The sequence below is a fragment of the Sus scrofa genome, chromosome 1 (genome assembly GCF_054392235.1).
Source record: "Sus scrofa isolate SSC_HxYL_T2T_F1_AM1 chromosome 1, Sscrofa_HxYL_maternal_Yorkshire_Landrace_v2.0, whole genome shotgun sequence".
NCBI lineage: Eukaryota > Metazoa > Chordata > Mammalia > Artiodactyla > Suidae > Sus > Sus scrofa.
The window spans coordinates 256,664,880-256,690,567 of NC_139383.1; the positions used below are offsets into that span (position 1 = coordinate 256,664,880).

Genomic DNA, 25,688 nt, shown 5'->3' on the forward strand with positions numbered 1-25,688 from the left:
CTACCACACTCCCACTCCCCCACTATGGGACAACAATGTGTTCTGTCTTGGCTTAAGCTTTAAAAATCACTTAGCACTGAAACAAGTGCTGTGTCTTATCTGGTGATTACACAAAGCAGAAGCAAGAGCAGCACTAGAGCCAGAGGTGCCCCTTGTCGGGCTTTCCTATGTTTACCCTGAGCAACTGTGAGACCAGGGAGCCACTGACTAATACATAATATTATGTTAATGTAAGAGATATTAATGAGTTCAAGGGCAGGAATGAAGCCTCTTTATTGCTATTCCTCAAAGATTACAGCTCAGTGCTGAGCACAGAACAATTACTTAGTATTTAATCTTTGATAGAAGACACTACAAGTCTGTCTCTTCAATAGTCTGTTTTTGTTAAAACGGACTATTTAAAATCTTTTGAATAGGGAATTCCCATTACAGTGCAGCAGAAAATGAATTTGACTAGTACCCATGAGGGCACAAGTTCAAACCCTAGCCTCACTCAGTAGGTTAAGGATCCGACATTGCTGCAAGCTGTCGTGTAGGTCGCAGAGGCAGCTCAGATCCAGTGTTGCTGTGGCTGTGGTGTAGGTCAGCAGCTACAGCTCCAATTCCACCCATAGTGTGGGAACTTCCATATACTAAAGGTGTAGCCCTAAAAAAAAAAAAAAAAAAAAAAAAAAAAAAAAAAAACAGAGAGAGAGAGAGACAAAAAAAAAAAATCTGAATACAAATATACATTAAGTATAGGGAACTATATCTAGTCACTTTTGATGGAACATGATGGAGGATAATGTGAGAAAAAGAATGTGTGTACACATATATACACATATATATGACTGGATCACTTTGCTGTACAGGAAAATTGATAGAACAGTGTAAATCAACTATAATTTAAAAATATATACATATATATGTTAAGCAACTTTTTTTTCACTGCTCGTAAATATCAATAACAATAGGTAGAAAATAAACCAGTGAATGTCTGTTTTCCTCTCTCTCAGAAAGCTTTTCTGCAGGGATGCCTCAAAGAAAGACAAGCTAGTCTCTGTCGTCATCTAGTGGATACAGAGGGTTATAACAGTATAGGGTTTAAATTTAAACCCAGTCCTTCCGAGGAATAGTTAAAACTATAATTAGAAGAATGCAAGAGTGTAGAGCTCATATGTAGAGACATTTCTACACAAGGTAGACCAGTGCAGCCTTTTTTGCTTGTTATCCTGTACCAGTTCATAAGAGCATGACTTTTGTAATGAACTATTCAATTATCAAATCACTATTCAGCTACTACTATATTCCAGGCATTGTAATGGTAATCAAAAATAGTATAAGAACTTCATCCATAAAATATGCAGTCATGTGATATAAAGGAGTCAAACTTAAATGTCTGTTTAAATAAATTTATTCTGTCCCTGCTACACTACCAGAAATACTCAAAATCTCCCCCATTTGCGGTTACTCCATCCACTATAGCCCTTCTTCGGTTCATTTTGATCCATTCTTGCTTGTTTGTCTTCATCAGCCTGGGCTTTCTAACCCCTTGGCCCCATACCCATATGTTCCTGGTACAGGCTGAAACCACTTTTCCTTTTGATGATTCTTTTTTTCCTACCACACTTCTTTGACTTTGCTCCTTGGAAATATTTCTTAAACATGCTTTTTTTTTTGCTTTTAAGGGCTACACCCACAGCATATGGAAATTTTCAGGCTAGGGTTTGAATCAGAGCTACAGCTGCTGCCCTACGACACAGCTACAGCAATGCAGGATCCAAGCTGTGTCTGCCACCTACACCACAGCTCATGGCAATGCCAGATCCTTAATCCCCTGAGCAAGGCCAGGAAAACCCCGCATCCTCATGAATACTATTCAGATTTGTTTCTGCTGAGCCACAATGGGAACTCCCTAAACATGATTGTTTTAAACTCTAACTTCTATGCCAACTTTAGAGAAGCCTAACAAACCAAAAATTATACTGGGAAGTAAAAACAACACCACAATAAATCTTTAGGCCTTGAGGTCCCTTCCACTGGGGATGAGACAATGTCTTCTTCACTCCCTGTTTAGGAAATGCGGTACAGACACAGCTCTGTGCACCCAGATGTCGATAATTACCATTGCATCTGCCTAAATTGTCTGCGTTACAGGTGTCCTAATTTAAGGAAAGTGCCAGAAAGCCTATTAGGTGGGTGAGTGCCTTGCCGCCAAGAAAGAAAACTTACCAGTACTTGGAGAGCGAATCGGTATGGAGTTTGGTGGGCAGATTACTTCAGAGGAACCCCACCCCCACCCAGACACACTTTTCCCAGCCAAGTATTAGTCTTAATAATAGGATCTGAGTACGTCCCTGAAAAAGTGTGAAATACCCACCCAGGCAGCCAGACCCTAGATTACGGGCTGAATCGTGTCTCCCACAATTCATAAGAAGACTTAACCTCCAGTATCTCAGAATGTGATCATATTTGCAGAAAGGGCTTCTAAAGAGATAATTAAGATGAGTTGCTTAGGTTGGGCCCTAATATAATACAACCCATGTTCTTATAAAAGAGGAAATTTACACACACAGAGAGACACCAGACAGATGTATTCAGAGAGATGACTCTGTGAACACACACAAAGAAGGCAGCCATCCACAAGGGAAGGAGAGAGCCCTCCTGGGGGGCCTCCATGGGGGAAAAACCAACTCTGCTAGCCCCTTGATTTTAAGACTGGGAGAAAATACATTTCTGTTGTTTAATCCACCCAGTCTGCGGTTTTCATTAAGCAGCCTACCAAACTAACACACACATCCTCCTATGCAATAACCCTAACCTTGGTTCAATTGTCTTTCCTGTCTAGAAAATTTGGCTCCATGGAGTCTTCAATTTGAGTAACAGCCCTCCTTCTTAGAAGACGATATTGTCTTTCCTTTAATCTTGACTCTTTGAGGAAGTTAATGACTTTTTAGCCAGACTGACATTCACTGAGGGATGACTGATTGTCTTCTTTAGGGGAGATCAGTAAAGTATCAGAGGGATTCTCTCAGTCCCACATATTCACCAGGTCACTTCACTCACAATGTATTTATACACATAGTTCATCCTGAGATGACTAAAAGTGATGCATCATTCCTGTTGCTCCCAGGAACTTCTAGAATGTGTCAAAATAAGACATCAATTAAGCATCCACAAAGCCACATTCTGATCTCTGATGAGAGCTCATTTTCCTCTTTTCCCAATTTCCTCAGTATGTTCAACTATAGTGTTCTGTCTAATTCCCTGATGTACTATTTGGTGAACACCAGATGAGGTTATAATCCCAGTCATACACATCTCAATCTGTTCTAACATCTCAGCACTCAACCCCTCCCATGCACTTTCACCGTCAGAACTTTAAGTCTGATTTCTAATTCTTTCTCCCACTCTCACCAAAGTGATATTCTTAAAAATTCAAGCCACAGTCATACTGATTTTCTCCTGGTTAAAAAAAAAACCCTTCTTTAGTAAAATGTGAGCTATAAAGCTCCTAAATTGGCATAGGCCACCTTGTGTGACAATTTCAGTTTTAGAACCTTCTACTCCCTCTTTCACATTTAAGGATCAGATCATACTAATCCACTTTTCCTGAATACAAAATGATATTTACAAACCAAATTTAAATACATGTTATTCTACTTAACCTTGGAGGGGTTTTCTTTCACATACTCACTTGGGTGCCATGCCGTTAATAACCTTCCAAATTCAACTCTGGCATCAACTCTTCCAGGAGGTCTGTTGTAACCTATTTTCAGACCAGAGCAAAGGTTACTCACTCACTCCCATGCCTCACAAATGATTTAATTTTTACACTATAGTTCTCTAATTACATTGAGAAGACACTAAGGGTTTATACCTTTATCATCTTCTAATCATCAGCACCTACACAGTAACTGAAAATTGATGGATATTGGGAGTTCCCACTGTGGTGCAGTGGGTTAAGGATCAGGCATTGCTGTAGCTGTGGTGTAGGTTGCAGTTGCAGCTGGGATTCGATCCCTGGCCTGGGAACTTCCATATGTCATAGATGCAGCAAAGAAAAAAAAAATTCATGGATGTTAATTAAACTATTTTTCCAAGATCAGAATAGAGAAGGAGAAACATGATGCTTGCTTGCTTTTTCTGGGCATTGGGGGTGGGAATGGGAGTATTAAAAATGTTGGTCTTGAAATACCTGGGTTATCTAAGTAAGAGGAGCCCCTCAAACCAGTAGATCCTATGCCCAGGTGCTGAGGAGGACACATAGAAGTTGAAACCCTCATGGACTGTTGTTGTAACTATTATGGAAAACATTATGGAGAGTCCTCAAAAATTAAAAAGAGAACTACTGTAAGATCCAGAAATCGCATTTCCAGGTACATATCTAAAAGAACTTGAAGAGATACCTGTATACTCATGTTTAATGCAGCATTATTCACAACAGCCAAGTGGAGGAAGCAACCTAAATGCCCACTAAAAATTGAAAGGATAAAGGAAATGTGGTATACACATATAATGGAACATTCTGCAGCATTAAAAGAGAAGGAAATCCTGCTACATGCCACAACATGAATGAACCCTCAAGGATATTGTGTTAAGTGAAATAGGCCAATCACTAGAGAACAAATGCTGTATGGTTTCCATTCAGATGAAGTATTCAAAATCATAAAAGCAGGGGTTCCCATCATGGCTCAGTGGCTAATGAACCCGACTAGCATCCATGAGGATGCAGGTTCAATCCAAGGCCTTGCTCAGGGGGTTAAGGATCTGACATTACCGTGAGCTGCATCATAGGTCACAGATGTGACTCAGATCTGGCATTGCTGTGACTGTGGTGTAGGCCAGCAGCTGAAGCTCCAATTTGACCCCTAGCCTGGGAACCTCCATAGGCTGTAGGTGCGGCCCTAAAAAAAAAATCATAAAAGCAGAAACTAGAAAATTGGTTGTCAAGGGTGGGGGAAACAGAGATTATTATATAGTGGGTACAGAGTGTTCTAGAGATCAAATGGACTATAATGTGAATATGTTTAATACAACTTAACTACACACTTAAAAATGGCTATGATGGTAATTTTTTATAATTTTTAATTTTTCAATATAGCTGGTTTACAGTGTTCTGTCAATTTTCTACTGTACATCAAGGTGACCCAGTGACACATACATGTATACATTCTTTTTTCTCACATTCTCATGCTCCATCAAATCAGTATTGCCACAGTTAAAAATAAAAATACATGATATACTTCAATCCCCTCCATTTATAGAATACAAAATAAAAAGAGGCAGAATGTAGGGATATGGGCAAGGAAAAAGAGCAAGATAAAGTCAGTTAAAAGACTGAATGTCCCTCTCCTAAAATCAAGAACAAGGCAAGAATGTCCTCTATCACAACTACTGTATAACATTGTATTGGGTGTCCTAGGCAGTGAAGTAAAGCAAGATAAATAAATAAAAGACATTACTCTTGGAAAGAAGTAAATTGTATGTAAATAATGACAAAAATCATAAGGAATTCACAAAACAACTAATAAAATTAATAGTAGCACTGACCAAGCTTTCTCAATGTGTCAGATCATTTCTATTTACCAACAATTGAAAACTACATTTTAAAACACCAATTACAATATATTAAAAATATAAAATAACTGAGAGAAAATTAACAGATGTGCAAGATTTTTATACTGAAGCTATAAAACATTGCAGAGAGAAACTGAGGAAGACCTATTACAGAGCTACCTTGTCATGGATTAGATATCCAAGTTAGATATCAGTGCTTCCCAAATCAGTTTACAGATTAATGTTATCCCATTAAAAATCCAGGCAGAGATTTTGAAGAAACTGACAAGAAGATATTAAACAGATACGGAAATGGGAAGGACCTGAAAGAACCAAAGCAATCTTGAGAAAGTCACATCAAGCTGGAGGATTTACACTACCGCGTTATTAAACTTATTACAAACCTATAATAATCAAGTCATTGTGATACTGACATAAAGCAAAATAAATCAGTGAACAGAATAAATATGTACAGAAAGCAACCCACACATAGATGATCAAGTGATTTTCAACAGAAATGCCAAGGTAATTCAATGGAGAAAGGATGGTTTTTTCCAATAAACAATGCTGGAACAACTACATATTCACATCTTACGTCATATACAACTATCAATTTGAGGTAGATAAAAGACCCAAACATAAACATTCAATTTATAAAACTTCTTGTGGGACACACAGAATATCATTTTGATGCTTGGGAAGAAAAAGATTTCTTGGATGGGATCCAAAAACAGGAAATATAAAGAAGAAAATGTCTGATATCATAATTTTCAAAATTAAAAGCTTCAGGTTTCCTTTCATTATATTTGATGTTAGCTGAAGCTTTCTGCAGATGGCCTTTATTATGTTTTGAAATACCCTTTTTGTTGTTTTTGTTGTTGTTAGGTGCTATTTTTAAATTTTTTCCAGATTTATATAGGTACAATTGACAAATAAAAAGTGTATATATTTGTGAGGTACAATATAATGTTTAAAAAATTGTATACACTGTGAAATGATTATCACCATCAAGATAATTAACATACCCATCACCTCATCTAGTTATTTTGTGTGTACGTGGAATGGATATTTAAGATCTAGTCTCTTAATAAACCTCAAGTATAGAATACAGTATTATTAACTATACTCGCCAAGCTAAACATGAGATTTCCAGAACTTATTCATCCTGAATAACTGAAATTTTTCGCCATTTGAACAACATCCCCCATTTCCTCTAATCATGAGCTCCTAGCTCCATTGTAGTCTATAATATCATGAATTCAAATTTTTTAAATCCACATATAAGTGAGATCATGTACTATTTGTCTTTCTATGCATGGCTTATTTCACTTAGTATAATACCCTTGAGATTCATCCTTATTTTCTTTATATATATAATGATTTTTATTTTTTCCATTATAGATGGTTTACAGCATTCTGGCAATTTTCTACTGTACAGCATGGTGACCCAGTTATACATACATGTATACATTCTTTTTTCTTACATTATCATGCTCCATGACAAGTGACTAGACATAGTTCCCAGTTGCTACACAGCAGGATCTCATTGCTAATCCATTCCAGAGGCAAAAGTTTGCATCTATTATCCCTAAACTCCCAATCCATAACACTCCCTCCCCCTGCCCCTTGGCAACCACAGTCTATTCTCCATGTCCATGATTTTCCTTTCTGTGGAGATGTTCATTTGTGCTGGATATTACTTTCCAGTTATAAGTGATATCATAGGGTCTTTGTCTTTCTCTTTCCAACTTACTTCACTCTGTATGAGAGTCTCTAGTTTCATCCATGTTGCTGTAAATGACATTATGTCGTTCTTTTTTATGGCTGAGTAGTATTACATTGTGTGTATATAACACATCTTCCTGATCCAATCATCTGTCAATGGACATTTGGGTTGTTTCCATGTCTTGGCTATTGCAAATAGTGATGCAATGAACATGCGGGTGTATGCGTCTTTTTCAAGGAAAATTTTGTCCAGATATATGCCCAAGAGTGGGATTGCTGGTAATTCTATGTATAGATTTCTAAGGTATCTCCAAACTGTTCTCCATAGTGGTTGTACCAGCCTACATTCCCACCAACAGTGCAGGAGGGTTTCCTTTTCTCCACAACCCCTCCAGCACTTGTTATTTGGGGACTTATTAATGATGGCCATTCTGACTGGTATGAGGTGGTATCTCAAGATAGCTTTGGTTTACATTTCTCTAATAATCAGGGATGTTGAGCATTTTTTCATGTGTTTGCTGGCCACCTGTATATCTTCTTTGGAGAAATGTCTATTCAGGTCTTTTGCCCATTTTTCCATTGGGTTGTTGGCTTTTTTGCTGTTGAGTTGCATAAGTTGCTTGTATATTCTAGAGATTAAGCCCTTGTCTCTTGCATCATTTGAAACTATTTTCTCCCATTCTGTAAACTGTCTTTTTTGTTTCCTTTGCCATGCAAAAGTTATCAGTTTGATTAGGTCCCATTGGTTTATTTTTGCTTTTATTTATGTTGCTTTGAGAGCCTGACCTGAGAAAACATTTGTAAGGTTGAGGTCAGAGAATGTTTTGCCTATGTTCTTTTGCAGGAGTTTATGGTGTCTTGTCTTATATTTAAGTCTTTCAGCCGTGTTGAGCTTATTTTTGTGCATGGTGTGAGGGTGTGTTCTAATTTCATTGCTTTGCATACAGCTGTCCAGTCTTCCCAGCAATCCTTGCTGAAAAGACTTGTCTTTTTCCCATTTTATTTTCTTGCATCCTTTGTCAAAGATTAATTGACCATAGGTGTCTGGGTTTATTTTTGGGTCTCTACTCTGTTCCACTGGTCTGTATGTCTGTTTTGGTATGAGTACCACACTGTCTCAATGACTGTGGTTTTGTAATATTGCTTGAGGTCTAGAGAGATATGCCTCCTGCTTGGATTTTGTTCCTCAGGATTGCTTTGGCTATTCTGGGTCTTTTATGGTTCCACATAAATTTTTGGATTGTTTGTTCTAGTTCTGTGAAAAATGTCATGGGTAATTTGATAGGGATTGCATTGAATCTGTAGATTGCTTTGGGTAATATGGCCATTTTTATAATATTAATTTTTCCAACCAAGGAGCATGGAATATCTTTCCATATCTTTACATCTTTAATTCCTTGATTAATGTTTTACAGTTCTCAGCATATAAGTCTTTCACCTCCTTGGTCAGGTGTATTCCCAGGTATTTGATTTTGGGGGGTGCAATTTTAAAAGGTATTGTATTCTTGTATTCCTTTTCTAATATTTCATTGTTAGTATATATAAATGTGACTGATTTCTGAATGTTAATCTTATATCCTGCTACTTTGCTGAATTTGATGATCAGCTCAAGTAGTTTTTAGGTTGAGTCCTTAGGGTTTTCTATATATAGTATCATGTCATTTGCATACAATGAGTTTTACCTCTTCTCTTCCTACTTGGATGACTTTTACTTCTTTTGATTGTCTGACTGCTGTGGCTAGGACTTCCAATATTATGTTGAATAACAGTGGTGAGAGTGGGCATCTTTGTCTCATTCCAGATTTGATTGAGAAGACTTTCACCTTTTCTCCATTGAGTATTGTATTTGCTGTGGGTTTGTTATAAATGGCTTTGATTATGTTATGTTCCCTCTATACCCAGCTTGGTAAGAGTTTTTATCATGAATGGATGCTGGAATTTGTCAAATTCTTTTTCTTCATCTATTGAGATGACCATGTGGTTTTGGACTTTTCTTTTTTCAATGTTGTATATGATGTTGATTGATTTGCATATGTTGAACAATCCTTGTGAACCTGGGATGAATCCCACTTGGTCATTGTGTATGATCTTTCTGATATGTTGTTAGATTTGGTTGGCCAAAATTTTGTTGAGAATTTTTGCATCTACAGTCATCCTTTGATATTGGCCTATAGTTCTCTTTTTTGGTGGTATCTTTGTCAGGTTTTGGAATTAGGGTGATGGTGGCATCATAGAATGTCTTTCAGAGTATTCCTTTATCTTCAAACTTTTGAAAAAGTTAAGGAGGATGGATTTCAGTTCCTCTTTGTACATTTGGTAGAATTCACCTGTGAAGCCATCTGGTCCTGGACTTTTATTTGTAGGGAGTGTTTTTCATCCTTATTTTAGTATGTGACAGGATTTGCTTCCCTCTGAAAGCTGAATAATACTTTGTTTTATTAATATACCACATTTTCTTTATCCATTCATCCATCAGTAGATACTAAGGTTGATTTTATTATCTTGGCTATTGCGAATAATGCTACAGTGAACTTGGGAGTGGGGATATCCTTTGAGATAATGATTTCATTTCCTTTGAATATATGCCCAGAAACAGGATTGCTGGATCATATGGAAGTACTATTTTACCTTTTTGAGGAAATTCTATACTGTTTTCCATAATAGCACTATTAATTTACATTCCTACCAGTGATGCACCAGGGTTTTCTTTTCTCTGCATCCTCACCAACGCTTATCTTTTGTAATGCCCATCTAACAGATAAGAGGTGATATCTCAATATAGTTTTGAAATACATTTGCCTGATGACTAGTGATGTTGAGCAATTTGCAATTTTTTTTTCCTGTACCCTTTGCCTATTTGTATGTCTTCCTCAGGTAAAAATGTCTATTCAGGTCCTTTGCCCATTTTTTAAAGGGTATTTGTTTTCTTTGCATTGAGCTGCTTGAGTTCTTATAGACTATGTATACTAACCCCTTATCATGAGTATGATTTGCAAATACATTCTCCCATCCTAGGTTTACTCTTAACTCCATTTAATTGTTTCTTTGTTATGCAGAAATTCTTCAGTTTGATTCAATCCTAATTGCCCATGTTTCCTTTTTTTGCTTGTGCTTTTTGAGTTATAGCCAAAAATCACTGTTAAGACAAGGTCAGAAAGATTGTTCTGTTTTCTACTAGTAGTTTTACAGTTTCAAGTCTTAGATTTAAGTCTTTAATCCATTTTGAGGTAATTTTATTTTATGGTGTGAACTAATGGTCTGACTTTATTATTCTGATGTGGATATTCAGTTTTATAATCACCATTTTTTGAAGTGACTGCCCTTTTCCTACTGTGTGATCTTGGAACTTTTGTCAAAGATCAATTGTTTGTAAATGCATGAATTTATTTCTGGTCTCTCTATTCTGTTTCATTTGTCTATATGTCTGTTTATGTCAGTGCCATGCTAGTTTAATTGTCATAGCTTTGTAGTATATTTTGAATTCAGGAAATATGTTGCTTCCAGCTTTGCTTTCTCAAGATTGTTTTGGCTATTTGGGGTCTTTTGTGGTTCTGTGTAAGTTTTAAGATTTCCCCCATTTCTGTGGAAAATACCATTGTAATTTATTAGAGTATAGCTGATTTACAGTGTTGTGTCAATTTCTGCTATACAGCATAGTGACCCAGTCATTACATATATATTTTTTTGTCATACTATCTTCCACGATATTCTACCCCAAGAGGTTGGATATAGTCCTCTGTGCTATAGAGTAGGACCTCACTGATTATCCATTCTAAACATAATAGTTTGCATCTACCAACCCCAAACTCCCCATGCATCCCACTTCCTCCCCCTTGCCCCCAGGCAACCACAAGTCTGCCCTCCATGTCCATGATCTGTTTCTGTTTTGAGGAAAGGATCATTTGTGCCATATTTTAGATCCCACATATAAGTGATATCGTATAGTATTTGTCTTTCTCTTTCTGACTTACTTCACTTAGCAGGAGAATCCTTAGTCCCATCCATGTTGCTGCAAATGCCATTATTTTGTTATTTTTATGGCTGAGTAGTATTCCATTGTATATATGAACCATATCTTCTTAATTCATTCATCTGTCGATGGACATTTGAATTGTTTCTATATCTTGGCTATTGTGAATAATCCTGCAATGAACATAAGAGTACATATATCTTTTTGAATGGAAGTTTTTTTTATGGATATATAGCCAAGAGTGGGATTGCAAGATAATATGGTAGTTCTATATTTAGTTTTTGAGGAACCTCCATACTGTTTCCATAGTTGTTGTACCAATTTACACGCCCACCAACAGTGAAGGAGGATTTCCTTTTCTCCACACCCTGTCCAGCATTTGCGCTGAGAATATTTGATCATAAACAGGGTTTGACTCTTTGTAAATTCTTTTTTACTTGCATTTATAGATATGGTCATAACAATTTTTCTCATCTATTCTGTTAATGTGATAAAATTAATTGGTTGATATTCAAATATTAAATTTACCTTTATTTACTTTCTTGTATAACACCCATTTGTTCATGATATACTACAGTTTGATATAATGCTGGATATTATTTGCTAATATTTTATTAATAGTTTTTAAGTCTATGTCCAATAGTGATATTGTTCTATAATTTTCATTTGTCATAATATTCTTGTCAGGTTTTGCTGGCACCAAGGTATGTTGGCCTCATAAAAAAGGTTCATAGGTGTTTTTTCTTGATATATGTGCATATATCCTATTTTCTTAGACTACATTAATGTTTCTGTAAGGTTAATATTGTTTACTCTTAATCTTTTTTCTTTTTTGGCTGTCCAATATCATATAGAATTCCCAAGCCAGGGATCAGATCTTAGCCACATGAGGCAATGCCAGATCCTTTAACCCACTGTGCTGGAACAGGGATCAAACCTGTATCCCAGCATTCCAGGGGCACTGCTGAGCCCTTTGCTCCACAGTAGAGCAACCAAGTGGAATAAACTCATTTTTTACTTTTTAAATTGACAAAAATTTACTAGTAAAGTGGTCAAAGCTGCAGCAATATCCTCTTTCATTCCTGAAGTGTTTAATTTGTGCTTTCAATTTTTTTTCTTAATAAGTAACCTAGAGGTATACAAATTTCATTGTTTCCAAATAACCAACTTCTAGGTTTATTCATTTCTCCATTTTTGTATGTGTGCTGTTGTTTTCTAATTAATTTATTGTTCTCCATTATTTCCTTCTACTTACCTTGAGTTATTTTGTTTTTTTTTTTTTTTTTTTTTTTGAGGGCTGCACCTATGGCATATGGAGGTTCCCAGACTGAGGGTCTAATCTGAGATGTAGTGGCCAGCCTACACCACAGCCACAGCAATGCCAGGTCTGAGTGGCATCCGAGACCTACACCACAGCTCAAGTAATGCTGGATATTTGACCCACTGAGTGAGGCCAGGGGTCAAACTCACAACCTCACGTTTCCTAATCAGATTTATTTCCCACTGTGCCACGATGGGAACTCTATGGTCTTTTTTTTCTAGTGTTAGTTGAGCTCTTAGCTAACTGACAAAATTTTTCTTCTTTCTTACTATAATCACTTAACACTATTCCTTTCTGTCTAAACACTGCTTCAGCTGCATCTCACAAAATTACACATATTGTATTTCCACGATCATTCAGTTCAAAATATGTTTTAGTTTCCCTCATGATTTCTTCTTTGATACATTATTTATTTAGGAGTACACTGCTTAATTTGTAAATATTTTTGTATTTTCTAGTTACTCTTTTGATATTGAATGAAAATTTCATTCTGCTGTGATCAGAGAACATTTTCTGTATGTTTTCAGTGTTTTTCAATTTATTGGACTTCTTTTATGAATGGGCATATCTCTGTCTTGGTGAATTTTCCATAGTCACTTGAAAAAACCATATTCTGCAATTGTTGAACAGTATTTTATAATGTCAATGAATAAATCTGTTTGATAGTGTTTTTCAATTTTCTAAATCCATGATGAATTTTTGTTTACTTACCCTACCAACTATTAAGGTGAGGGTTTAAAAATTTCCATATAACTATAGATTTGTCTATTTTTCCTTTGTGTCAATTTTTGCTTCAGAGATTTGAAGCTATGCTATTAGCTGCATATACATTTAGCTTTTATTTTAATGTCTTCTAGATGCTTTGACTTTTTTGTCATTTATCTCTGGTGATACCCTATTTCTTAAAGAGAATTTGCCTGCAATTAATATAGCCATTCCAGCTTTCATTTAGTATTTGTAATATCTTTCTACATCCTTTTACTTTAAACCTCTCTGTATCTTTATCCAAAGTGTATTTTTTTAAAAACAACAAAGTTGTCAATCTCTGTCTTTCAACTGGAGTTTTAGGTCTGTTTATATTCAATATAATGGTTAATATGTTTTTGTTTAAATCTATTATCCTACTATTTACTTTCTATTTGTCCTCTCCATTTTCTTACTTATTTTATTTCTGTATTTTTGGATTAATGAAGCTTTAACTTGTTATTTTATTCTGTTTATCTCCTCTATTAGCTTTTAAGCAAAAATTATTTTTAGTATTTATAGTGGTTTTTGAGTTTCTTTTTAAGATTTCGGTTTTCTGGGAGTTCCCATCATGGCGCAGTGGTTAATGAATCTGACTAGGAACCATGAGGTTGAGGGTTCGGTCCCTGCCCTTGCTCAGTGGGTTAACGATCCGGCGTTGCCGTGAGCTGTGGTGTAGGTTGCAGACGTGCCTTGGATCCCGAGTTGCTGTGGCTCTGGCGTAGGCTCTGGGGTCTACGTCTCCGATTAGACCCCTAGCCACGGGAGCAGCCCAAGAAATAGCAAAAAAAGACAAAAAAAAAAAAAGATTTTGGTTTTCTGGTTTTTGAGGAAACTTTTGAGTTTCCTCAATTTCTTTCACTCTATGTTGGGTATTAAATCACTTAATATAAAGTATAAAAACCTTATGGCAGAAATTTTCTATTTGTCCAAAGATAAAGGAGTTAAAGCGACTGGTCTGTGATCCATTCACTTTTTCTTATCAGCTAGAATCTCTCAGGGGAAAGAGAAAAGACAGGTTACCCAATATAGGGCCTTATCAACTGGATTTCTGAGTAGAGACTAATGATGTTTGATGGAATGAATTGACTTTATGTGCTGAATGCCCTTTCAGAGTGTCCCTAGATAAAGAAACACATATATTAAATACGCCTTTCTGGGATTATAGATTCTTCTATAATACATGAAACCCTGAAGAATATTTCATATGCTACACAATGTGCTGGGTATAAAATAAGATACTTCTTAAATGCTCTGTGTGAGGTAACTGCAAATGTCACTTAAGACTAAATCCATTATTTGGACTAATATGCATATCTGATGCATGGAGAAACAACCTGGGTTTCAAATGGCAATGTAGAAGTATTTACCAAGCCCATCTTTTAGCAGGGCTTGAACACCAAACTCTGTCTCCCTTACTGTGAGCTTTCTGTTAATTTTTTTTATTTTTTTATTTTTTTTGCTTTTTTTTAGGGCTGCACCTGTGGTATATGGAAGTTCCCTGGGTAGGGGTCGAATTGGATCTACAACTGCTGGCCTACACCACAGCCACAGCAATGCAGGATCCAAGCAGTGCTGATGACCTATATCACAACTCACATCAATGACTGACTCCCCTAACAACAGAACAACAGAACCCACTGAGCAAGGCCAGGATCATGGAACCTGCATCCTCATGGATACCAGTCAGACTCATTTCCACTGTGCCACAATGGGAACTCCAGTATCACTCTTTTTATACTAAAACCAGTGGTCAGTCAATAAACTGATGAGAGACATTAAATATAGTTAAGTTTCTCCCTTTATTGCTCCTTTCCAGCTGATCTGACAGCCCCAAATGCTAGTCTGATTTTTCAGATCAAGACTGTCACTTTCTACATACAACATGACCAAGTGGGATTCATCCCAAGTCCACAAGGATGGTTCAACATATGCAAATCAGTCAACACCATGTGTTAACAAAAAGTCCAAAACCACATGACCAACACTATATTAACAAAAAGTCAAAAATCACATGATCATCTCAATAGATGCAGAAAAAGCATTTGACAAAGTCCAACATTGATTCATGATAAAACTCTTACCAAACTTGATATAGAGGGAACATACCTTAACATAATAAAAGCCATGTATGACAAACCTACAGCAAATATAATACTCAATGGAGAAAAGCTGATAGCCTTCCTACTAAAATCTGGAACAAGACAAGGATGCCCACTCTCACCACTGTTATTCAACATAATATTGGAAGTCCTAGACATAGCTATTAGACAAATAAAAGAAATAAAATGTATCCAAATTAGAAGAGAATAGATAAAATTGTCACTATATGCAGGTGACATGATACTATATATAGAAAACCCTAAGGACTCAACCCCAAAACTACTTGAACTGATCAATGAATTCAGCAAAGTAGCAGGACATAAGATTAATATTCAGAAATCAGCTGCATATCTGTATACTAACAATGAAATGTTAGAAAATTAATACAAAAGTACAATACCTTTTAAAAATGCACCCCCAAAAATTAAATACCTAGGAATAAGCTTGACCAAGGAGGTGAAAGATTTATATGCTGAGAACTATAAAACATTAATCAAGGAAATTAAAGAGGGTTCAAAGAAATGGAAAGATATTCCATGCTCCTGAATTGGAAAAGTTAATATTGTAGAAATGGCCATACTACCCAAAGCAATCTACAGATTCAAAGCAATCCCTATCAAATTACCCATGACATTTTTTGCAGAACTAGACAATCAATCCAAAAATTTATGTGGAAACATAAAACACCCAGAATTGCCAAAGCAATCCTGAGGAACAAAAACCAAGCAGGAGGCATAACTCTCCCAGATTTCAGGTAATATGACAGAGCCACAGTAATCAAGACAGTAGTACTGTTACAAAAACAGACATACAGAACAACAGAACTGAGTAGAGAACCCAGAAATAAACCCAGACACCTATGGTAAATTAATCTTTGACAAAGGAGGCAAGAACATTAAATGGGAAAAATACAAGCATTGCTGGGAAAACTGGACAGCAACATGTAAATCAATGAAACTGTAACACACCCTCACACCATGCACAAAAATAAACTCAAAGTGGCTTAAAGAATTAAACATAAGATAAGACACTATAAAACTCCTAGAAGGGAACATAGGCAAAACATTCTCTGACATCAACTGTATAAATATTGTCTTAGGTCAGTCTCCATAGACAATAGAAATTTAAAAAATAAACCAATTGGACCCATTCAAACTTACAAGCTTTTTTTTTTTTTTGCACAGCAAAGGAAACCATTAAAAAAAAAAGACAACCTATGGAATAGGATAATAGGATAAAATCTTTGCAAATTATGCAGTCAACAAGGGCTTAATCTCCAAAATATTAAACAACTCATACAACTCAACAGAAAAAAAAGTTGAAAAATGGGCAGAAGACCTAAATAGACATTTCTCCAAAGAATACATAAGGGTGGCCAACAGGCATATGAAAAAATGTTCAACATCACTAATTATTATAGAAATGCAAATCAAAACTACAATGAGGTACCACCTCACATTGGTCAGAATGGCTATCATTAATAAGCCTACAAATAACAAATGCTGGAGAGGGTATGGAGAAAAGGGAACCTTCCTACACTGTTGGTGGGAATGTAAATTGGTACAACCGCTATAGAAAACTGTATGGATAGTCCCCAGAAAACTAAATATAGAACTAATATATGATCCAGCAATCCCACTACTGGGTATATATCTGGACGAAACTTTAGGTGAAAAAGATACATGCACCCTTATGTTCACTGCAGCACTATTCACAATAGCGAAGACATGGAAACAACAACCTAAATGTCCATTGATAGATAAAAGGATTAAGAAGATGTGGTACATATGCACAATGGAACACTACTCAGCCATTAAAAAGAACAAAATAATGCCATTTGTGGTAACATGAATAGAGATTCTCATACTAAGTGAAATAAGTCAGAAAGAAAAAGGCAAATACCATATGATATCACTTATATTTGTAATCAAAAATATGGCACAAATGACCTTACCTATAAAACAGAAACAAATTCATGGACATAGAGAACAGACTAGTGGTTGCCAAGCAGGGAGGGGGAAGGAGTGGGATAGGGTGGGAGTTTGGGTTTAGTAAAGGCAAAAGATTGCTTTTGGAGTGAATAAGCATTGAGGATAGCACAGGGAACTATCTCCATCACTTGTCATAGATCATGATGGAAGATAATAAGAGAAAAAGAATACATACATACATATATATATATATATATATATATATATATATATAATAGGGTCACTGCTAAACTGCAAAAATTGACAGAACATTGTAAATCAACTATAATAAATTTTTAAAAAGAAATAAAAAATGGGCAAAAGACCTGAATAGACATTTCTCCAAAGAAGATATACAGATGGCCAACAAACACATGAAAAAATGCTCAACATCGCTGATTATAAGAGAAATGCAAATCAAAACTACCATGAGATACCACCTCACACCAGTCCGAATGGCCATCATTAATAAATCCACAAATAACAAGTGCTGGAGGGGCTGTGGAGAAAAGGGAATCCTCCTGCACTGCTGGTGGGAATGTAAACTGGTACAGCCACTATGGAGAACAGTTTGGAGATACCTTAGAAATCTATACATAGAACTTCCATATGACCCCACAATCCCACTCTTGGGCATCTATCCGGACAAAACTCTACTTAAAAGAGACACATGCACCCGCATGTTCATTGCAGCACTATTCACAATAGCCAAGACATGGAAACAACCCAAATGTCCATCGACAGAGGATTGGATTCGGAAGAGGTGGTATATATACACAATGGAATACTACTCAGCCATAAAAAAGAATGACATAATGCCATTTTCAGCCACATGGATGGAACTAGAGAATCTCATCCTGAGTGAAATGAGCCAGAAAGACAAAGACAAATACCATATGATATCACTTATAACTGGAAAGTAATATCCAGCACAAATGAACATCTCCTCAGAAAAGAAAATCATGGACTTGGAGAAGAGACTTGTGGCTGCCTGATGGGAGGGGGAGGGAGTGGGAGGGATCGGGAGCTTGGGCTTATCAGACACAACTTAGAATAGATTTACAAGGAGATCCTGCTGAATAGCATTGAGAACTATGTCTAGATACTCATGTTGCAACAGAAGAAAGGGTGGGGGTAAAAATGTAATTGTAATGTATACATGTAAGGATAACCTGACCCCCTTGCTGTACAGTGGGAAAATAAAAAAAATAAATTAAAAAAAAGAAATAAAAACCAAACATAAAAAAATAGCTTACAAAAAGAATAGAATAGAATAGAATAGAATAGAATAGAATAGAATAGAATAGAATAGAATAGAATAGAATAGAATAGAATAGACCAGACTGCCACTTTCTGTCCAAATACAATCTGCTACATGGACTGGGAAGTACTCCGTAGATCTTACCTGATTCATTTCTTTCAGAGGCTTAATTCTCTCCTTTTCTGCCTGCTTTTGGTCACTGTGCACTGCCATCAAACAGTGGTTTGACTTGGAGTTTATAATTGTTAGTAGCAGGAGGGTTAGTCTGATCTGCCACAAGATATTCCATCATTACCAGAAGATGGAAGTCTAAGATATATGTTTCAGAAAGATCTGACAGACTATGAAAAAAGAGGAGGGAAAAAGAAATCAAGGATTACTTGTAGATTTCTTGCTCTAAGTATCTGACTAAAAGCTAATGCTATTAATGGAGGCAGGGAAGACTAAGCCTAATAAGCATCAGAAAACTTGTCAAAATGTTAGATATTTCTTTTTGAGACATAAAATATCATGAAGCTTTTGAATTTCTCTTTTTTTTTCAGTGTATTTTAAGGTAATTCCAAAGCAGAAGTATGTTTTGGTGCTTTTTACATAGTGAGGAGTCAAATGAGCAGCCTGCCTCAGTCTTAGTCTCTGCCTCCAACTTAATTTTTATGAATGTATCCCTAAAGTCCAGTTCTCTTCGGACCCTCTGCCTAGGCACAATTAGGTCAACCTAAGTGATTTACATCCAGCCATATAAAGCCCTGGTTTACAGGAACTGAACAAGTGAGATGGGACTCTGGGACAGATGTAGGTCAACCTCTTTTCTCCCTTTTGGTTCAAATATTTGTTTATGGTTGCAGTGAATCATATCTAAATGAGCAAAGAAAAGCAAGGACATTGCCGTAGTCAAACAAGGAGGGAAACAGTGAGAAGGGAAATAAAGACAAGAAAGGAAGAGGATTCATGAAGCAAGTAGAAAACTGCAGAAGGAAGAAATTTTTAATATATATAAGGACCTATTCTATAATAAGTACTATGTTAGTTGCTTTACATAAAATATCTGTATTAGTCCTCACAACAACTCTGATAAAGAAATATTGCCATGTCTTTTTTTTTTAACAAATAAACTGAATTTCTATGAGAATCATCAACTTGCGCAAGATGACAGAACTGAAGTGGTGAAGTGGAAAGTGTTTGCAGCACTAAGGCTCTAGCCCTTCCTGGGCACCAAGCTTTTTCCACACTTAAAGAAGTGAATCATAACCATCATCCCAGGGCCTTGACGGTTATACCTCTGTGGCAGCAAAGTAAATGGAAGACCCCAAAGCTGCATTCTTATTGCGGTAAACAAGGCAATGAGGAGGAAATTTAGTTCAAATTTATAACCTTCTCTGAAAATGAAGGTATATTTTATGTGACATAAATAATTCAGTAATAGCCATGATTATAATCTGTTCCTAAAAAATAAAGCAACTAATCATAGCTGCACAGTAATGAAGCTGACAGCACGTTCTCGCCACTCCACCATACAACTAAGTCACCATTGGCCCCTTAACTTGAAAAATGACAAAATTGTAAACAGAGATATAAGGGATCATTCAAATGAAACCCAGACAGCTGTATGCAAAGCAATGAAATTAGAACACACCCTCATACCATGCACAAAAATAAGCTCAACACGGCTGAAAGACTTAAATATAAGACAAGACACCATAAAACTCCTGCAAGAGAACATAGGCAAAACACTCTCTGACATCAACATCATGAACTCTTTCTCAGGTCAGTCTCCAAAGCAACAGAAATAAGAGCAAAAATAAACCAATGGGACCTAATCAAACTGAAAAGCTTTTGCACAGCAAAGGAAACCCAAAAGAAAACAAAAAGACAACTTTCAGAATGGGAGAAAATAGTTTCAAATGATGCAACCGACAAGGGCTTAATCTCTAGAATATACAAGCAACTTATACAACTCAACAGCAAAAAAGCCAACAACCCAATGAAAAAATGGGCAAAAGACCTGAATAGACTGTTCTCCAAGGAAGATGTACAGATGGCCAGCGAACACATGAAAAAATCCCTGATTATAAGAGAAATGCAAATCAAAACTACCGTGATGTAACAACCTCAGACCAGTCAGAATGGCCATCATTAAGAAGTCCCCAAATAACAAGTGCTGGAGGGGCTGTGGAGAAAAGGGAACCCTCCTGCACTGTTGGTGGGAATGTAAGCTGGTACAGCCACTATGAAGAACAGTTTGGAGATACCTTAGAAATCTATACATAGAATTACCATACGACCCAGCAATCCCACTCTTGGGCATCTATCCAGACAAAACTTTCCTTGAAAAAGACACATGCACCCACATGTTCATTGCAACAGTATTCACAATAGCCAAGACAAGGAAACAACCCAAATATCCATCGACAGATGATTGGATTAGGAAGAGGTGTTATATATACACAATGGAATACTACTCAGCCATAAAAAAGAACGACATAATGTCATTTACAGCAACATGGATGGAACTAGAGATTCTCATACTGAGTGAAATAAGTCAGAAAGACAAAGACAAATACCATATGACATCACTTATAACTGTAATCTAATATATGGCACAAATGAACCTTTCCACAGAAAAGAAAATCATGGACTTGTAGAATAGACTTGTGGCTGCCCAGGAGGAGAGGGAGGGAGTGGGAGGGATCGGGAGCTTGGGGTTATCAGATACAACTTGGAATGGATTTACAATGAGATCCTGCTGAGTAGCATTGAGAACTATGTCTAGATACTTATATTGCAACAGAACAAAGGGTGGGAAAAAATGTATACATATAAGTGTAACTTGGTCCCCTTGCTGTACAGTGGTAAATATAAATAAATAAATAAATAAATAAATAAATATTTTATTTAAAAAAATAGCATTCAGTAAAGCAACACGGACAGACTTAGAGATTATCATACTAGGTGAAGTTAGCCAGTGAGAGAAAGATAAATATCTTATGAAATCACTAATATGTGGAATCTAATAAAAAAAGATACAAAAGAACTTATTTACAAAACAGAAAGAGACTCAAAGATTTTTGAAACCAAACTTATGATTACCAAAGGGGAAACACTGGGAGAAAGGATAAATTAGTAGGTTGGGATTGGCATAGAGACCCTACCATATACAAAATTGATAAGTAAGAAGGACCTATTGTACAGCACAAGAAATCTATTTAATACTCTGTGATAGCCTATATGGGGGAAAAATCTGAGAAAGAATGGATATGTGGGTATATATATACACACACACACACACACACACAAACTATATACTTTTATTTATATATTATATATATATATATAAAACAGATTCATTTTGCTATACACCTGAAACTAACACAACATTGTAAGTCAACAATATTCTATTAAATTTGTTAATAAATAAATATTTTCAAAGAAAAATAAATAAATAGCCTCCATCAGATTTGCTAATTAAGAACTGTAAGCTTTCCAAACCATTTTAGGCCTGAAGTAGGATCCCTGGTTCCTCCCCACCTCAAAAGCAAAAGTGTTCAGTGAGTTTTTGAAGGATCAAGATGCCTGTATATGGTGAAGCTAACCTATCAAAGGGTTCTATCTTGAAGGTAGTATTCCTTAAAACAAATGCCTTTCACATTCCATTAAGAATATTTATTTACTTTCATAAGTCTTATCTTTAAACCATGATGATCAATAAAATAGTTACTTAAGCTCCCCTTACTCCATCTTTGGTGAGCTCCATATTAAGTACAACTTCATATAATACATATCAATCCCCCCCACCTTGAATCTAAAGGAAAAACTGCCCACATTATTCATTTCCTAAATTTTATTTTATTTTTTGTCTTTTGAAGGCTGCAACCATGGCATATGGAGGTTCCCAGGCTAGGGGTCTAACTGAAGCTGCAGCCACTGGCCTACACCACAGCCACAGCAACATCAGATCCGAACTGCATCTGTGACCTACACCACAGCTCACAGCAACAATGGATCCTTAACCCACTGAGCAAGGCCAGGGATCGAACTCGCAACCTCATTGTTCCTAGTCGGATTCATTTCTGCTGCACCATGATGGGAACTTCCATTTCCTTAATTTTATTTAAATTAACCACATTGACTGACTTCATAATACAATCACAAGCAGAACAAAGTTTTCTTTCCCAAAGTCAACACAGAAAATATTTATTTCTTGTTTGAATAACACAGCAATTAGAACAGATCAGCTACTGACTATAATTGGATCTATGGGACATTGTCCCTAGAGTTTCAGAATTTGTAACACTGCACAAATAGATTTCTAACTTTAATTTGCTGCATGAGTTAGAAACTTTCCACAAGCAACAAATAACTGAAATTGCTTTACACTACGAATGGCCAGTCCTTTGGAGGATATTTCTGGAGCACAGATGTTAGGGAACTCTGCCTATATGAAGGAAATCTCAGCTATATGTCTCACCATGAGTATATCTTTCATCATTTTTCTGGGTTTGAGATGGACACTGGGCTTGTGTCTAAATTTTCCAGGTTTTTGGTGAATTAATCTGTGGTTGCAGAAATCTCTCTTTTTTTACTCACTGAATCTCCCAAATTATTTTGGACATAACTCTATGGGTGGCAGAAGATACTGAAATTGGAAAGCAGAAATGTTCCTAAGTAAGACTGTTACCAAAACAGGGGAAGAAAATCATTCCAATGGTTCAGAGGTAAATGGATATATTCACCAGAGATCAGTTATAAATGTGGTTTTGGAAAAGGAAAGACCCCATAAGATTGTTTCTTTCCTCAATTTCTCATGATATTTATGAAGTAAAATTTACCCTTCCCCATCATTACCTTAAAAAGTCTTACAACAAAAATAATACTTGTATCTGTTGACTTTATGATTGAAATTTTGCTTATTAATGACGAATTCCTTCAACTATGTATTATTAATACTATCATCAAGCCAAATAAGCATAAGCACAGACCACAAGCTGATGTGAAGAGAAAACAACAGAAAATATAAAGGAAGTAGATCTTCTGTCTTTCATATAATATGTGATATTTAACTCTTCTGTGCATATTTACAAATAACAATGGCATATAAAATGTTCCAGGCAAATTTGACATCTGTAACAGTTTTTTTCTTCCTGGGATTTTCCCACTACCCCAACGCTGAGGTTATCATATTTGTGCTATGCCTGCTGATGTACCTGACCACCTTGCTGGGTAATATTATCCTGATCTCCGTTAGTGTCCTGGACTCTCGCCTACACACACCCATGTACTTCTTCCTCAGCAACCTCTCCTTTCTGGACATCTGGTACACTTCTTCTGCCCTCACTCCAATGCTGGCAAACTTCGTTGCAGGGAAAAACACCATCTCATTCTCAGGATGTGCCGCTCAGATGTACTTCTCTCTTGCCATGGGCTCCACGGAGTGTGTGCTCCTGTCCCTGATGGCGTATGACCGCTATGTGGCCATCTGCAACCCCCTGAGATACCCCATCATCATGAACAAGAGGGTCTGTGTGCAGATTGCAGCTGGCTCCTGGGTGACAGGCTGCTTCACTGCCCTGGTGGAAACAGTGTCTGTATTGCAGCTGTCTCTCTGTGGAAATAGCATCATCAATCATTTCACTTGTGAGATTCTGGCTGTTCTGAAACTGGTTTGTGGGGACACGTCCAAGGTGGAGTTCATCATGCTGGTGATTAGTGTACTTCTTCTTCCTATGCCGATGCTCCTTGTTTGTATCTCATATGGGTTCATCGTCTCCAGCATCGTAAGAATCAGCTCAGTGGATGGTCGAAGCAAAGCCTTTTCAACGTGTGCAGCCCACCTGACTGTGGTGGTTTTGTTCTATGGGATAGCTCTCTCCATGTACCTGAAGCCCTCTGCTGTAGATTCTCAGGAAATAGACAAATTTATGGCTTTGGTATATGGTGGGTTAACCCCCATGTTGAATCCTATCATCTATAGTCTACGAAACAAAGAAGTGAAAGCAGTCATGAAAAAATTGCTAATGAGAAGTTCCTTGGTATTGTCTTAACTTCTGTCTTCAAATAATGTAGAAGCATGCATACTCCCCTGGATAATCTCCAACATTATCCAGAAAACTGCAAAAGAGTTGGTATAAACCAAATCCTGGAAAATACTCATTTTTATAGGAGTTCAACATTAAGCCTACTATCTTGATTTACCTTGTAAATAAAAACTTTGATATTAATAATTCACCTAGGCAGAATGAATTTTGTTTCTGGAGACGTACTTAGCATTCATTGAATATTAATATAATGTTAAAATTTGACAATTGCTTTTCTTCATATTTGATTTGCTGTTTCACCTAAGTGTCCAACCCTAGCATCACCATGACAATAACTAATACACCAAGAATGTAAGATTTTTAAGCCTGGTACATTTTGAAATAATTTATCATCATATGATTTGAAATTGCCTGAAATTATGAAGAAATATTATTTTTACGTGTGGTTGTAATTCAAAGAATAAATATACCATAGTTCATAAAACCAAGACATCATCAATTTTAGAACATTTCCTGCTCCAAATGTTAAAATGCAAAATGTGATCTGTCTTATATTTGATAAAATATAACATGAATGATTTTGTTTATTTAGAGTATATATGGGGAGATGAGTAAATATCTGTATACATGCAAAGACATCATGACAAGGATTTGTACACTGTAATCCTGTATATGAAGTGGAGTAAAGAAATAATATTCAAGAGATCTTGGTTATAGTATCTATGGTATAAATATCTATGGTTATAATGTCAAAGTTATATCTATCATATAGTACTCTGTGTAAGTGAATTCATCAATACACACACATCATTTATTTTTCTTAGAGCATGCTGAATTGACAAATTAAGGCTGAGAAAGTACAGATTCTGGGAGTTCCCGTCGTGGCGCAGTGGTTAACGAATCCGACTAGGAACCATGAGGTTGCGGGTTCGGTCCCTGCCCTTGCTCAGTGGGTTAACGATCCGGCGTTGCCGTGAGCTGTGGTGTAGGTTGCAGACGCGGCTTGGATCCCGCGTTGCTGTGG

At 36.5% G+C, this 25,688-nt stretch overlaps 1 protein-coding gene and 1 non-coding gene across 2 annotated transcripts in view; one reads left to right on the plus strand and one right to left on the minus strand.

Moving 5' to 3' along the window:
* LOC106509227 (uncharacterized) overlaps positions 1–25,688 on the minus strand; it is a 434,083-nt gene that overhangs the window by 114,720 nt on the left and 293,675 nt on the right. The gene's annotated exons all lie outside the window — the stretch shown is intronic.
* OR13F1 (olfactory receptor family 13 subfamily F member 1) lies at positions 23,729–24,670 on the plus strand. The gene has a single exon (XM_003122053.3). The coding sequence runs from the start codon at positions 23,729–23,731 to the stop codon at positions 24,668–24,670; it is 942 nt and encodes a 313-aa protein (XP_003122101.3).